The sequence below is a fragment of the Budorcas taxicolor genome, chromosome 25 (assembly GCF_023091745.1).
Source record: "Budorcas taxicolor isolate Tak-1 chromosome 25, Takin1.1, whole genome shotgun sequence".
NCBI lineage: Eukaryota > Metazoa > Chordata > Mammalia > Artiodactyla > Bovidae > Budorcas > Budorcas taxicolor.
In genome coordinates, this window is record NC_068934.1 from 29,116,437 (window position 1) to 29,133,759 (window position 17,323).

The 17,323-nt window shown below is 50.2% G+C and overlaps 1 protein-coding gene across 3 annotated transcripts in view; it reads left to right on the top strand.

Annotated features, from left to right (window-relative positions):
- Nucleotides 1-17,323, top strand: part of PKNOX2 (PBX/knotted 1 homeobox 2) — a 293,398-nt gene that overhangs the window by 233,819 nt on the left and 42,256 nt on the right. For all 3 annotated transcript variants that reach the window (XM_052662551.1, XM_052662552.1, XM_052662553.1), the window contains exon 6: nucleotides 10,137-10,308. In XM_052662551.1, coding sequence (XP_052518511.1) covers nucleotides 10,137-10,308 — 172 coding nt within the window. The remainder of the gene's footprint in view (nucleotides 1-10,136; nucleotides 10,309-17,323) is intronic.

A 17,323-nucleotide genomic window follows, 5' to 3' on the forward strand; every position in this document is an offset into this window, starting at 1 on the left:
TAGGTGAAAGGCACAGACTTCCAGAGAAAAGGCACAAACTTCCATTTATAAAATAATTCAGTACTAAGGATGTAACTGGAGAAGGCAATGGCATCCCACTCCAGTACTTTTGCCTGGAAAATCCCATGGACAGAGGAGCCTGGTAGGCTGCAGTCCATGGGGTCGCTAGAGTCAGACACGACTGAGCGACTTCACTTTCACTTTTCACTTTCACGCATTGGAGAAGGAAATGGCAACCCACTCCAGTGTTCTTGCCTGGAGAATCCCAGGGACGGGGGAGCCTGGTGGGCTGCCGTCTATGGGGTCGCACAGAGTCGGACACGACTGAAGCGACTTAGCAGCAGCAGCAGCAGCAGCAGCAGCAGCAGCAGCAGCAAGGATGTAACAGGGGACTTCCCAGGTGGCGCAGTGGTAAAGAATCCTCCACCAATGCCGGAGACGCAAGAGACGTGGGTTCAATCCCTGGGTCAGGAAGATCCCCTGGAGGAGGATGTGGCAGCCCACTCCAGTGTTCTTGCCTGGGAAATCCCACAGACAGCGGAGCCTGGCGGGCTGCAGTCCATAGGGTCACAAAGAATAGGACACGACTGAGCACACACACAGCAGCTACAAGGGATGCGATGCACAACACATGACTGTAGTTAACACTGCTGTATCATATACGGCAAAGTTAGGAGAGTAAATTCCAAGAGTCCTCATCACAAGGAGAAATTTTTTCCCCTTTTCTCTTTTTATCTATCTGAGAAGATGTGTGTGAGCTGAACCTATTGTGATGATCATTTCACGATCTATGTAAATCAAACCATCATGCTGTGCAGCTTAAGTTTATACAGTGATGTAGTCGGTTATTTCTCAATAAAACTGGGGCAGAGGGTGGGGGGCGGTGTGTGTGCCGGGAATGAAGGGACTATGACATAAGATCCTAACAGGTTTCAAGTTTTAGGTTCTTTGTATTCTTGCCCTTGTAGACTAGCCTTAACAATCAGTTTGTGGAGATTTCACATTTCTTCTTTTTTTTTAATGTGTCAGGAGGGAGGGGTGTGTGTGTGTGTGTGTGTGTGTGTGTGTGTGTAAAGAAATGGAGACAAAGCAGACTCTGGCCTGCCCCGGACCCCACCCTCGCCAGGGACGGACCTGTCCGCCCACCTGCCGGGAGGAGAGCTGGTTGGAGCCCAGGAACCCAGCAGATGCAATTCCAATTTAGCAACACGAAGAAGTCCTCTCCAAGGCAACCCAGGCGAACACACCACCCACTGGGCAGGGCTAAAAATACACCCGCATGGTTTCCACGTCACACCTGAAGTAAAAATACATCCAACCGGGAGCTGCTGGCTTGGTCTCCCCCATCCCGCTCTGCTCTCTCCATCTGGTCTTTCGAGGGGAAGAGCGGGGAGGAGAGGAGGCGAGCTGGCTAAGCTCTTCCTTCACACCGGCTCCTCTGCCTCCGGGACCCTGGCAGCCCCCACCCCCGGCAGAGCCCAGAGGAGGCGGGTCCCTTTGTAGCAGCTAGAAACTGCCAGATGGCCATAGCTGGTCTGGGTACCTCAGAGGAGTGAGTGGATTCTAAGCCCAAAGAGCACTTTAGGCTTGTGTCTCAGAACCCCCACTTGCTGCCGGTGGTCACTTCATTCATTCATTCGTCTCCATGCATTGATTCATCGAAGATTTATCCACCTTCTGCTGTGTGCCAGGCAGTGTGCTTGACCCTGGGGAATTCAGAGAGAAAATGAGATTGTGGATCAGAGGAGTGCCCCATGGAGTGAGGAAGACGGCTGAGCACAAACAACTCTAGTCAGTTGAGCTTAACAATCGTCCTAAGGGAAAGAAAAATAAATGCTTACCGGCAGTGTTTTTTGGTTTAAAAAGAGGATTTCGAGTTCTAATGAGTTATACTTTGCCTCTCCTCCTCCTCCTCTTTCTCTGCCTCTATTTGAATTGACACGTGGGCTTGTTTCCCTGCCAAATGAGTCAGTGGAAATGGAATTATACATTTATTGGAGCAGATAGCATCAACGTTGCTCTGAATTAAAAAAAGGTGCCCCCACACCATTCCAGGGAAGTGGAACAAGCATTAATTGACAGCTTCCTAAGTGCCAGCCACTCTGTACTTTCCTTCCTTTTCTCCTTGCAATAACCTCTGTGGTAGGTGGTATCATCCCCCTTCTATAAAAGAGGAAACTGAGGCTCAGAGACATTCAGTCACTTGCCCCAGAGTCATACAGTTAATTATCTGTCTCCAAAGACTGTGCTGGTTTCAGATCACCCAGCCCACTGAATTTGTGAGGTCAAAGTAGAGCCCCCACCCCCAAGCACATCTCAGTGGCAACTCAGAGGAGGCAATGACTTCTCTTGCTGGAGAGACCAGTTGGGGAGCTTTGGTACTAGGGCTGGCACTCTGAGCTAGGCTATTAGGAGAGACCTAAGCTGGATGGCATCACTGACTCGATGGATGCGAGTCTGAGTGAACTCCGGGAGTTGGTGATGGATAGGGAGGCTGGCGTGCTGTGATTCATGGGGTCGCGAAGAGTCGGACATGACTGAGCGACTGAACTCAACTGAACTGAGGCACAGGTATTTCAGGTGGAAGGAACAGCAGGGGCGTGAACAGCCTGGTTTGCCTGAGCTGGTGAACGGCATTATACAGGTACAGGGGGCTGGGGGCCACCTGCTCTCTGTCCAGCCATCACGTATTCCTCTGAGTCTGTCAATTAGTGCTGAAAAGAAACCTGAGACCACACTGTGAAGCGCCTCATCTGATGATGCTGGCTCTGTTTCCTCAAAATCCAGGAGCGATGTCTCTATACTTCTCAGACTGACTGCTGGTAATGGGCCTTCTGGCTGTGAAAGGGAAAGGGGCGGGGCCAGGAAAGGGGCGGGTGTCTCCAGACTATTGACTCTGATTTTGTGGTCCCAGCAACCTCTGACACCGGGCACTAGAAATAAAAGGTCACAACGCCAGCCCCTGGGTAGTTTCCAGGGTGGTGGGCCTTCGGCAACTTGAGACCCCCACTGTGTGGGAGACTAGGTTGGGTGGCTGGTGAGCTGGTCATGTCACTGCTTGCCCTCCTTCACCGCACCTCTCTGGCCGGTGACTCATGTTCTGTGCAGAGGTCTGACCCTGACCTGGCTCGAGTCCCTCTGCCTCATCACTGTAAGCCTCCACATTCTGGGACTCCCCCGGCAGTCCAGTAGAGAAGACTCTGAGCTCCTGATGCAGGGGTCAAGGTTCAATCCCTGGTTGGGGAGTTAGATCCCATGTGCCATAACTAAAGATCCCGCATGCCGCAGCGAAGACCCAGTGCAGCCAAATAAATAAATAAATAATTTTTTAATAAAAAAAATAGAATAAAAATAAAAACTTCCACCTGGAAATTTTCCTCTCCCACTCTACATTGCCTCCCTTGGGACGGTCCATTCTTAGGAAGTTCCTGGGGGCTCTGACATCCCACCCCATCCCCATCGGAGGCAGCAGCCGAGGCTCAGGGAGGGGTGAGCACTGACGCTGGGCTGTGAAGGGAGCTGCAGGACAGGCCTGGGGGCTCCAAGGTCAGGGAGTGGACAGCCAGGCAGGCTGCCACACACATGGCTGGACCCATAATTGAGGTCTGCAATTCTGGCCAAGGTCACAAGGGGAGGGATAGCTGGCTGAGAGGCCCAGAAGTGACAGAGTGGCATGACTGTGAATCACAAGGTTTATCACCCAGAAAGGGAGCTCAGTGCTAATGTCGGCCCCTGCGTGTGGCCATCACCTCCCCTCCCCCAGCCCGTGGGGCTCTGTTTCTCTCTGCCTGTCTGTTCTCTGTCTCCTGTGCTCTTTGCACTGTGGCCTCTCTGAAGCGATATTCAAAAAGACTTTAAACTGCACCATAGTTAATGTACAATGTTGTGTTAGTTTCAGGTGTACAGCATAATGATTAAGTTTTATGTATATATTCTTTTTCAGATTCTTTCCTCTTATAGGTTATTACAAAATATTGAGTATAGTTTCCCATGCTGTCCTGTAGGTCCCTGTTGGTTATCTACTGAAGCTCTATATTTTTGCATTCTTTCTTTTCCTATCTCTGCTTCTCTGTCTATGGTCCTCTGAATAGAAAGAAATGTTTAAAAAAAAAAACTTTTTAAAATCCAGGTTGTCCAAGGAGGAAGGAAGGGAAGCAGAAAAGGGGTCTATTTTTCTTTCCTTGAGTCCTTTAGCAAAAGGCAATGAACTTCAGCCTTAGAAGGGAACTTTCAGTTAGATGTGAGTGTAAAAATTACCAAGGAGGTTGGGGTCTCCATCCCAAAAGGTCTTTGGAAATGTTAGTGAGACCTATCGGGCCATCTACATTATGAACATCTGCCTTGAGACAGGAAGGAATAAAATGCACAGCTGCCCAAGGATGCGCTCAGAAGCTTCATCAGAAATGTGTCCAGTGTCGGGGGAGGGGGGAGGACCTAGATCACTTTGCTCTCAAGAAAATCTGGGGCTTTGCCGAGGGGGTCTCAGCCTCTCTGCTGCTGGAGGGAGGGTCAAATTCAATTCTGCAAGGGACACAGCCAAGATCCTGCCCAGTTTATGGCAGGTGGGGTGTCTCCCAGGGGCAACCCCACACATCCTGGCCCCAAACTGGGCATTCTAGGCTGCCGAATTTGGGCAATGTAGAAAAAACAAGAAGGCAGAAATGTCAGAAGTAATTAAACCAAATGATGGCTTAAACCCCTGTAGAAATCAACACATCCGGTTTAATCACCTTCTTAAGCCAGCACAAGACTGCGGGTCTGTGGAGAGGGGTTCTTTATTTCTTTGGATCGTTAACAAGAAGTGCGTATCTTGAGCTTGCTTTTGGTTCAGGTCCTCCTGGGGAGAGGTCTGATGTGGGTGGAGGTGGGGTTGGTGGGGGGGCAGTGGTTGGTGAGGACTCAGAAAAGAGAAAAGAAATAATAAAATCTTATTTGAGATCATCTCTCGTCCCCCATGCCCGGCTCTGTCGGCACTCGGGGCGTCCCGCCCTCCCGGCACCCAGGCAGAGGCACAGTGCTGAATGTGCTAAATCAGGCCATTAGAGAAATTCATTTCTCTTTATTAGTCTGTGTCAAATCCTTTTTATTAGTGGCTGGAAACGACCTCTCTTCTGCAGTAAAATGTCATGCCGGTTCACTCCTTTTATTTGTTCTGCACCGACGAGGCTCAAACTCTCCCTGAATTAGCGCGGTGAGATTTATTTCCTCCAAATTTTGAACGGCTTAAGAGAGATTGGGGTGGAGGGGGCGGCCAGGCGGGAGGCAACGTGGGGAGAAGAGTGGAGAGGGATCAGGGAGGGAGAAGGTGAGCTCTTCTGGAGGTCAGGTGTTCCTGGGTCTTTGGAAAGAAAGCCTAATGGCCATCTTTCACATCTCGATTGTCAGCATCTGGGCACCGGAGACCAAGTCTCCACGTTTCTGCTTCCAGCCTCTCAAGGGTACTGATCCACAGTGGGCGAGATCTGGACAGTGGGAAGTGAAACTCATTAAAACTCATCTTCTAGTTGGAGAGGGTGAAGCTCAGGGAATCTCAAGAATGGCAGCATCAGTATCCTATCCATAGCTGGAAATGCCACTTCCCCATCCCATGCCTGGATCAGACTGGCCACTCGTGACCTGGGTGGCTAATGTGTCCAGTTCCCATGGTCCCTGCCCTAGCTACTGTGTCCTCCATGCCAGGGCCAAAATAGGGCTACTGGAAAGGACTCCTTGAGGGTGGCTTCTAGCCTCTTCCCCAGCTTTATGGAGTGACATTGGAGGGTATCTAAGAAATAGAAGTCAACCCTTAGGCAGTATAAGATGGGCGGCTGGGGAAGGGGCTGTGGAGTGGGCTAGGAACAGCCTTCAAGATGCCCTTAGCATCAACACAGCCATGGAACAAACTGCTGAGTCACTGGGAAACTGAACTTGCTTCTTGGGACTGGCCCAGAGTGTCCCAGCAGCCCCCACACTTGGGGTTAGCAGGTAGCCATCCAGGTGATGGAAAGATCTAGATAGATAAGCAAAGGAGCCACGGGCAGCCCCACCAACCCTGCCCGGGGGTCATGTGAGAAGCTGTGGGTTAGCAGAGGTGTCATCCGAGCCCCTAGGCTCGGGGATCCTGGCATCAGGGTGGGTGTTCCACCCAGAGGTGGGAGGGTGGGATATGAAGGGAGGATTTGGGAGCTGAAAGTGCTGCTCAGGCCAGGAGGGGCTGGGGAGAGGGGCTATGGCAGCCACCAGGAAGCCTGCTCTGGGCTCCACGGGTGCTCGCTTCACTTGCAGGACCAGGAAGGAAAGCAGTTTTCTTCCACTGAGACTTTACATAAGTCATAGAAAACACTTCCGGGTATGCCTTCATCTCTCTCTCTCACACACACCCCACAGCAGGGAGATCTGCCCCCTCCTGGTGAGAGGTTTATAAGATGGAGCAGTGCTAGAGCTCTGCCTTGAAGGTGCACACTGTCCCCCAGTGGAAGGGACAGAGCCTCCACCCCAGGCCCTGAAAGCCCGCTTCACTGTGAGCCCTGTGATCTGCAAGTTCACCTCTTGGACTTCATCTCCCTCCATTCGCCTACCTTACTCCAGCCACACACGCCTGGACATTGTTCCAGACACACACCATACTCATTTCTATCCCAAGTGCTTTGGTCCTCTCTTGCTTGGAACGCCCCTCCCTCAAACCTTTGCCTGAGTGCCTCTTCATCATTGGAGGCTTCACTCAAATGCCACTTCCTCAGAGAGGCCCTCCCTGACCACTTTCCTCTCCGAAGGGGCCAGGACAGCAGCCGAAGAGCCTGCTTCCTGCCACCACCCCGGCCCCAAGGCTGGTGGCTGGGAGATGTAGCCACCAGCAGCTCCCTTTTCCCCACCCCACATGCCATGCTCGCTGTGTACACAGAACGCACGATGCTCGCACACACACTGCATACAAATAACATGTAGCACACACACACACACTGCATATAATACAGGGCACATGCACAGTGTATTCATAGCACTCGACCCCTGCATCCCAGCTCCATGCACACAACCTGTATGTGCACAGTCCCGCAAGACATAACACCATGTGTGCACACAGATAAAAGCACCCAGGACAGTCCCTGACATGCCACTCACACTTGCTCTTGTTGACAGCCTACATTCAACCCAGGTGCACATGCATGCATGCACACCCACACCCACCCACCGCCCCCCCCACACACACACACACCATCCCCTCTCCTTCCAGCAGCTGCCCACCCTCCTTCCAACCCGTGAGAAAGGAAGGTGCAGTGACCAGCGGCTGCCGTGGGGGTAGGGGGGTGGGCTGCACCCCCACCACCTGGCACGATGCTGCGGATTATTAGTTCCTGGTAATTTAGTGCCCTTGTACAGAGTCGATTTGTGCCTTTCATTCCTAATTGATCTAGTGGCTGTTTAAATGGCAGCAGGCATCTGTTGAGAGTAGGAAGGTTCATAAGGCGCAATAATTCATAACACCGTCTGGAATTTGCCTTTCATGTCCCTCAGCTAAACCACTGCAGGGCTCTGCTTAAATCACAGCCGTGGAGGCTTTCTTTGGTATTCCACTCAGGGCCAGGAGAATCTTGCATTAAACTGGGATCAGGTTAGATTAGACTATAATATGCTGCGGTATTAGTGGCTGCAAATGAAGACTTAGACTGGAGTTTAACCCCTTCACCTGGTTTTCTCTTTGTCTTCAGTGGCTGGCTGAGCGAACCCATTGTCTTCCCACCAGCTTCCTGAGGGGGCTGAATAGATCTTCTAGCAATTTTGGGGCTGCAGATAGGCTAGCCTCAGATAGTGATCCTTTTTCTCTCCATGCTATCACTCAGCCTGCAGCCTTGGAGCCCAGCTGTTTATGCATCAGCTCCCAAACCAAGGGTCAGGGCAGCAGTGTCCAGGCGCAGCTCTGCCAAGCCAGGCGGCTCATTAGAGACAGGAGTTCACCTCCCCTCCATGCCCCCTCCCCCTGAGCTTGGGTAGAATGACCAGCAGGTATGGGTTTAGGTGTGGATGGGTCTCAGCACTTTCTGCCTTTCTGTCCAAAATTATTAGAATCCCAGGATGGGACAGGCTCATAGGGGTTCCCCATCTGCCTATAAACACTCTGTAGGCTGGCTGTTCATTCCTTCTTGGCGTGGTTAATCACAGTGTTCCTGCTGGAAGAAGCGTAGTGGGTTTTCCTCTTCAAGATTTCTTGTGCTTTCCAATATGGTAGCCACTAGCCACATGTTGCTGTTTAAATTAAAATTAGTTAAAATTAGAATTAAAAATTCAAGGTCCTAGGCAAAGCAGCCATTTTTTGAACTTATTATTTCATATTTGAGTATAGCCAGTTAACAAGTTGTGATAGTTTCAAGTGGATAGCAGAGGGACTCAGCCATCCATATACATGTATCCTTTCCCCCCAAACTCCCCTCCCATTCAGGCTGCCACAAAACACTGAGCAGAGTTCCCAGTGTTCTACATTAGGTCCTTGTTGGTTATCCATTTTCAGTACAGCAGTGTGTACATGTCCAACCCAAACTCCCTAACTATCCTTCCTCCCATTCTGCCCCCCTGGCAGTCAGAAGTTCATTCTCTGTGAGTCTGTTTCTGCTTTGTATGTCAGTTCATTCGTTCATCACAGCAGCCATATTTTAAGTGTCCGCTGGCCTCGGTTAGTTAGTGGAGGCTGTGGAACCTTTCCATCATTGCAGGAAGTTCTGCTGGGTGGTGCTGGCTACAGCAGCCCCGTTGGCAGGAGCCTGGGGACCAGGCCTGACACATGCTTTCTCCTCTCCCAGCAAACAGATTTTCATCAAAAAGAAAGGAGCCAGATTTCGTGGTCCCAGGGGACTTCAGTGAGAAGCCAGAGAGGGATGTGCATATGCTTTTGGGAACCACAATGGGGAGAACGGGGCTCCAGAGTCCAGTGTCAACACCCATGTAAGCACATGCACAGGTGCTGGGTGTGAAGACAGAGCTGTTCACTCAGGCTACAGAGAAATGAGAATGAGATGCACTCACATGTGCAAATGACATCTCACATATAACATACATGTATATTCAACAAATGTTTATTCAGATAACGTACAGTCACTGCTAGACACTGGGCAGAGAGTGAAGAATATGATGGGCTTGCTTCCTGCCCTCATGTAGCTGACAGTCTAGTGAGGAAGGCAGGTGGTAAGGCAAACAAGCCAGGTCTGTGTAGGTTGCAGGGTGGGGCAGTCAGGACAGCTTCCCAGAGTTGGTGATGTGGAAGCCAAGACCCAGAGAGCGGCCAAGTAAGCACTTGAGCTTGCATCCATCCATCACAGAACCACCCGTGTCGCCACACATGCTCACGCTCACATAGTCTTCATTCATCAGTTCGTTGTCAGTTACCGAATATGTATTAAGTGCCTGCTGTGAGCGTCAAGGCAAGGTCCTAAGGATACAGTGATCATTGAGACAGGAACAGTCTTGGGGAAAAACAGTGGCCACGTAATGATGCGTATTATTATTTAATTGCAGTTGTGCTAAGTGGGTGTTGATGGAAATGTGTAGGGAGGTGTCACATGTAAGTGGGGTGTCTGACCTAAACTGAGTCAGCCAGCAGAGGCAGGATGGGTGGGGACATCTGCCCACCATATGTGACGAGTAGCCAGGTCCACACACACACACCTTCCACGCCCCACCCCCACTCCCTCATCGACACTTGCAAACCCACAGGTACCGCCCTTGGCTGACTCTACACAGCAAATGCGGATCTGTGACCAATGATGGATGTTCACATCCAGGACTTTTCTGGACATTTCCCTTATTTCTTTCCCGGGTTGACCTTGAGCACGAAATGGACATCTACCTCTTTGAAGAGTTATACCCAGCATTCCTCCTCAAATATCCACACAATTTATTTAGACTGAGAGAACAGTTAGGCTCCCGGTAGCGGAGGAACAGAAGCCACTGAGGCCCCAGGAATGAGGAGGTTGGATCCTCCGTGCCAGGGTATGACATGCTGCTGTCCCGGCGGACCGTGGGGACCGGGGCCTTCCTCCAGGAGTGGGACCCTGGGAGAAGAGGTGATGGGAAGGTGAGATGGGCCCCTGAAGGCTTCTGCACTGCAAGAAGTCCTGAAGGCAGCAGGTCTCTGGGTGCACATGTGTGAGCTCTCACTGTCCCCGCAGGCATCCTCTTTTCCCGCTCCTGACGCTGCTGTTTGAGAAATGTGAACAGGCCACCCAGGGCTCTGAGTGCATCACGTCCGCCAGCTTCGATGTGGACATCGAGAACTTTGTCCACCAGCAGGAGCAGGAACACAAACCCTTCTTCAGCGATGACCCGGAACTGGACAATCTGGTAAAGACCCTCCAACCCCCACCCTGGCTAGGGTTGTCCCGCCCTCTGATCCCCTCCAAATGCCCCAAAAGCAATCCTTTCATTTAGTCATTCAGCAAAGAAAGGTGCTTCCCCGCTGTGGGCAGGCCTTGGTGTTCCAGCAGCTGAGAATCTTTAACCAAGAGTTACGCACACTGGTGATGCTGCCAAAGCTCTGCCTTCCTCCTCCCCCGCAGCACCAGCGTCACCTCCCACCCTCTTGCAGTGCAGACAGGAGGAGGGGAGGGTCATGGCATCCAGACTGTTCCGAGGGCTGGAATCCTGGCATGTTGGGAAATCCGTCTTGGGCTGCCCGGAGAGGAGCTGATGGCCGTGTGCTACATTGTGAAGGAGGAGGGTGACATGCATATTCAAGCACATCAGTGGATAGGAAGACTGGAAGCAACAAATGAGAAGATCAGCTTCTCTACTGAGAAGACCAGCAGATGTCCTGCCCATTTGGGATACAGTAGATCGGGCTCCCAAGCCTAATGTGTCATCCAGGTCATCACTACAGCTTTAAAAAGTACATGCTCCTGGGCCTCTCCACCTGGAAAGCAGGATTCAATAAGTTTAGTGGGACTTGCACTTGCACATTTTTAAAGGTTTCCCAGACAACTGTAGTCTTCAATAAGGCTTGGCAGCCAATAGATTAGATGATACTCTAACTCTTCGTCTAGCCCTGGGAATCCTGCTGAGAAAAGAGCTGTGGAGAGACCGCTCTGTTTGTTCATCGTGACAACAGTTATCCTGGGATTATTAACCACGATTCTTGATTTTGCTGTGGGTGGATTATCCAGATCGTGCCTGGTAAATTTGGAAGCTCTGAAAAATACGTCTTCCACAAGTTGATTGATTATAGCGCTGACCTCCATCCAGAATTTAGTTAGTACCTACTCCCCAAAGGGAAACAGATTTAGAAAAGCAAATGTGACTCCAGGAAGGAAAGAAGAAACACACACACACACACACACACACACACACACAGTGCATCTGCAGAGCAGACTTAAATGACTTGGGTATTATTCTGTATTGTGAATGACCCACCCCGCCGCTTCTCTCAGGAGTTGAATATGACACCTTATGGAGTCCAGGAGAGCTACCAGGAGAGGCCCCCCTCCTTGGCCTGGAAATCTATGAAGTGTTATGGTGCATTATGATACAGGACAGAGGATACGCACTTGGCCAAGGTCAGGAGCATTAGTGCAGGTTTCTGGGAGCCCCAGGTGCACCTCTGCTTGGCTCCTGGCTGTGACTGAGCTAACATCCTTCCCGATAACACAGTCCCCTATCTCTCAGGTCCCCTGGGAGAGTCGTCCCCGTGCAGGTTCTCCATTTGGTCGGATAGTTAATGCAGGCAGACTTGCCCCTGCCCTGCTGTTCATCTGATCAGAATCTCGGAACCACAATTGTGAATCAGGTCTTTAGAAGCTAACCCGCAGCAGTCATGGGGCCAGGAGGTGAGGCAGCCGTTTGTGTGGGAGCTGGAATGAACACTCCCTTCACTTGACCCCCTAAAGAAGCTGAGGCCTCAGTTGGTGGGAAATACCTAAAACTGGCTGAGTAATATGAAAGAATATAAACCTTCTTCAGAAGTAGGAGTCCTGGCGAAACAAACCTCACAAACTTGCCCACTGCCACCTGCCAGGTGAATTCTGGAAGACACCTCCCCCTCCCAGCCCCAGGACAACCTCTTATTCTATTGAGTTGGCCAGAAAGTTCATTTGGAATTTTCCATAAGATGTAGTGGGAAAACCTGAACAAACTTTTTGGCCAACCCAAGAGTACAGCCTGGAAATACCAAAAAGTGACCATCTCCATGCTCTCCCCCGGCCCACACTACCTGGGTCTCTCAGGGGTCTGCTCACTCATAGGCTCAGATTTCTTCGTCTAATCCAGCAAAACGTGGTAGTGTCCACCATGTGCCACGGCTGATCTGAGGGTGGGGTTGCAGTAGCGGTTGCCCCAGTGGCCCCAGACCCCTGGTGCCCCCTGGGCTTCTATCCCAAGTGATGGGAGTGGTCCACTGGTGGAGCAGGCTTTGCACAGCCCTCCCCCTCACATGGACCCGGAGGAGTTTACCTGGGGGAGCTGGCCACAGTCAATGACTGTGGATCGATTATTTAAATGGAGGTGGTTGAAGGAGCCAAGGAGATGCGGCCAAGCTCACCCTCTGTGAGACTTTGACGACAGCTCCTCTGAAGCTCGGTTTCCCCATCTGTAGAGCCAGTACACCTGTCTCCTGTGACTGTCATAAAAAATTAACGCCATGACTAGTGGAACTAAATGGCCTTTGAAAATGCGTGGCATCCAGGAGGTTAAGGTCAAATGCAGTATCACTAAGGCCAGGCATTCCAGCCGCCTCACCTCACCTCCAGGCCATCAGAGAGACTATGTGGCCGAGAGCCTGAAACTTTCCAGGGGTTGGGGCCGGGATCAGGCAGTGCCCTTTGCCATCCCACGTGTGGTCCTGTGTCAGGAGGGGGGAGGTGAGGAGGCCGACCACAGGAGCCATCATTAGAACAAGAAGCGTGCAGCCGGCACTGCCGAGATGCCCATAATTAGAAATTAGAAAAAGGTCAGATCGCGTCATTATCAGCTCAATCAGCTGCCGAGTGCCACAGCCAGTTAATTTGGCATCTGTATTTTTTACAACCCCGCACACGTAGCCCAGCGGACTGTAACTCTTTATCCGGACAGATATACTGCGCAGCGGAGCAGGGACATAAAATGAGACCCCAAGCAAATGAGCTGAGATAATTGAGAGATTTATTTTTTATATATATGTGTGTCAGGGCGGCTTTCCTTTGCCCTTGAATGTTGACTTTCACAGATGGGCTTGTAACGAGGACACTGGGATCCCCCCAAACTGTTCCACCCTGGATCCTGGAGCGGGGCTCAGATCCTGCTTCCTTGCCAGCCCCACCAGGCCTACCACCCCCCAGGACGTGGGTCCTGCCCACTCCTGCTGGTCCCTCTCCTCCCATCCAAGCTAATCGCTGTGTTCACCTCCCCGGCTCCCACAATCCCCCAGATAGGTTCCCATGGGAACCACGGCTGACGAAGCCCTCCCAGAGCTGCTCAGAGACCAGAGAGGTTCCAAGAGTGTAGGTTTCTAAGTGAACCTCCCTTCCCGGTTAGCCAGCTGCCGGAATAGAAACTTAGAATCATAAAACACTGGGGGAAAACCCCAAGCATAGAGAGCAGCGCGTCCATTTTACAGACAGGGACACTGGAGTCCAGAGAAGGGCGGTGACTTGTCAGCGCCCAGGTCTGCTGACTCCTTCCACTCCATCACCCACCTCTCTGCTTCCCCAGGGGCAGCAGAGCCCTCATTTGTAAATGACCGTCTCACAAAAAACAACCCTGATAAGAAAGGTGAAGAGGAATGCAAGTCTGAATAATAAAAACATATGACATTAATTATTTAAAAAAAAAAAAAGCATCTTTCCCACTAGTACACACACTCCCTGACCCTCTCCACCTCCCCATTTCAGTACCATGGGGGTGGCTTTCCCCTGGTCAGCTCCCCCAGGGACACCCCACCCCCGCCCTGCCTCCAACTCCCCCATACACACATCCCAGTGCTCACCAGCCCTCTGTCACCTGGCCCATTGATCCCCTATTTGGGCCCAGCAGCCTCTGACTGGCAGTTGGTACAGTTTGTAAAATTTGCAAGTTCCCTAAACCCCTTTGAAAGGCAAAAGCTTTTTGTTTTATAAAATCTGATTTACGGGCCCCCAGTGCAGGGCCGAGGTTTTATATATTATGCAAGATTTCAAACCGAGGCTGTAAAACGTACGGTTTCAGTTTCATGCATGGAATTTTTTTATGTGTAAATTTTTTAACATTTATGGGGCACATTTTAATGAGACTCTGGTGGGGCTCACGGGACAGATTAGAGCTGCCTGATCGCAAAGCCAGCTCCAACATGGGGCCCCCCAGGCTCCTGGGCCCTCTCTGAAGGGGGTGGGGTACAGAGGCCAGAGGTTGTGAATATGGTCCACAGGGACCCCAGGCAGCACCCCTTCAGAGAGTCATTCCCTCCTGCCTTCTGTCCAGACCCTCTTCACCTCAGTGGGAGCAGAAAATCCCACAAGACCCCAGAACAGGGAAAGGAAATAATAATCAAAGCCAGTAATAAATAACATTTATAGCATACTTACTGGGTGCCAGGTGCTGTCGTCCTAAACACTACACCTGTATTATCTTATTTAATCCTCTTTTGAGACCCACAAGGCACAGATTATTACTATCCCTATTTTAAGATGAGGGGGCTTAAATAAGATGAGAGAAGCCTGGTGGCTCAGAAGGTAAAGAATCTGCCTGCAACACAGGAGAGCCAAGTTCAATCCCTGGGTCAGAAAGATGCCTTGGAGAAGGGAATGGCTACCCACTTCAGTATTCTTGCCTGGAGAATTCCATGGACAGGGGAGCCTGGCGGGCTGCAGTCCATGGGGTCGCAAAGAGTTGGGCAGGACTGAGTGACTTTCACTGAGATGAGGATCTTGCGACATGAGGTGAAATCATAGCTCAAGACCACACAGCTCGTATGTGAGTCAAACACAGGCACAGAGCCCTGGCCCACACTCAGCAATTATGCAGCCCTAGACTCCGTCTTTTCTTAGTACTTCCTCTGCACTCGTCTTTAGTTCTTTTCTGGCCAAATCTCCTTCCACCCTCAGTATGATGTTGAGGGAGTTGCTCTTGTTATCCCATTTTACAGATGAGAACAGGGAAGTGTAGAGACCATGTGAATCCTGCAGAGCATCCCAGAAGGTGGAGGGCCCCAGACTCAGCCTCCAAAATCCACTATTTCCTAGCACCCAGCTCTGCTATTTAATTCATGAGATAGCCCTGGGAGGGGTTATCACTATACCCATTTTACAGAAGGGAGAATCCAAGACTGAGAACCCTGTAGTCACTTAATTACAGAGCTGGGATTTGTCTAGCTTCTGAAGCCCACCTCTTTTCCCTGAACCACAAGACCTCTCCAAAGTCTGAGGATGAGGCAGGGGAAGTGCCACATTGAAAAGTATTTAACTTGTCCTGAGCGGCAGCCTCCCTAAGTGCTCGTCCTGTCCCCCAGTCATCTGGCAGTCTCCAGCCCCTGGTCTTCACCTTTCTCCCATGTTCCAGGCCTTGTTCCAGGGACCCTACCCTTCCAACTGCTCAGGCCAGGCTGGGCTGGCCTGGAAAAATTCCCAATTAGAGTTTAGCTTTGGCTGCCCTAGTGACATGCGGGAAGCACTTCAGAGCACTTGTAGGAATGCATGTTTACCAATTCATCTGTATGTGAAGCAGACTATTCCAGCTTCCCAAAGTGCAGAGAAGGAGAAGGGAAAAAGGAGTCTGCCCTCCAGGGCAGAGATACTCCCTAATTGCTGCCTGGAATTTCACAGGTTACCTAATCCCTGGGTCTTGATTCCTATTCTCCAGGAGAATGATAACCATGCCTGTGGGTCCCCAGGTTTGTGCGACTCAAATGAGGTAATGGAGAGAGAAGCGTTCTGCATATTGTAAAGTGCTATGTATATAAATGCTTTGAAAGGCAAGGATTTATTATTATCAAATGAAGAGGTCGCAATCTTACAAGAGAGGCCACTTTTCAGAAAAGTGCTTGATGGAGGAGGGAGGGGCACATTGATGTAAATAATTGACATACAACACAGTTGCTGTGTGCCCAGGACACATGTACATGGTTTCATTCAGTGTTCACAACAGCTCTTCAGTGTAAGCATTATTAATCAGCTTACATGTTACAGACAAAGTTAAAGGTCTGGTTCAAAATACTCAGACAGGAAATAATAGATTTAGGACATCACACCATGGGACTTTCCGGAGAAAGAGAGGCTCCGTCCCATCCTGTGGACTTTGCTGAGACTTGTGAGGCCATGCGGGCTTCCCAGGTGGCCCTTGCGGTGAAAAATCCACCTGCCAGTGCAGGAAGACTTACGTGAAGCAGGTTCAGACTTAAGTGATCCCTGGTTCAGGAAGATCCCTTGGAGGAGGAAATGGCAACCCACTCTAGAAGTCTTGCCTGGGAAATCGCATGGACAGAAGAGCCTGGCGGGCTACAGTCCAAGGACTCAAAGAGTCAGACCCGACTGAGCACTCACCTGCATGTGGGGCCCGTGTGTTGTGATATGAGACTACGTGTAAGACTGCATCTTGTTTTGCTTTAGTGAAGGATGCTACTTAGAAGAAGAGGGCTGCTTTTTTAATTAGTATTTTGAAAGAAAAGGGTGGGGAGAGAAGCTAAAAGATGAAGCCAAACTGGGAGAAAAGGAATTAAGGATACCTTCATCACAGTTGTTGATGATGTTAAATTAAATGGAACTGTTCATTGCACTAGAAGATTTGGAATAACCTTTTACATGACATCCATCACTTAGGGAAATAGTTTAATACGCCAGAGTTTTACTCTGATTTAGAGGCAAAAACCCAAAATTGCATTAGAAATAAGCTAGAGGATGATTCACGAACCAAAATATAGAAGAAAAAACTGGGGATGATTATTTTTCCACTCTCTGAAAATGAAATAGCAATAGAAAAGCCAACAGGATATTAGAAATCATTAAAAGAGGTTGCAAAAATGTATATGCCTTTGGTTCCCTGTGGTTTATAAAGCACTTTCACATTATTATCTCTTTTAGCCCTTATCAAATCCTGTGAGTCCGGGATGAGGAAGACTGAGGCTAAGGGAAGTCATGGAATTAGCCCAATGTCACTCAATCTGTAAACAGTAGGCCTGGACTCAAATCTGGGCTGACGGTAAATCCCACAGGCTTCGTGCTATGCCAGGCAGCTGCCCCATATTAATGGCATTGCCCACTTTTTTCTCTAATACTGAATAGATCCTACATATTCATTGCCTTGAAATACCATTGTGATTTACTCTATGTTCTTAAATCTTTAAACCAAGTCTGTTATCTCATAAAAAAGTAATCCTTCACCTGTGCTTTATTAAATCAAAAGGTAGGTCCACTTTCAGCCA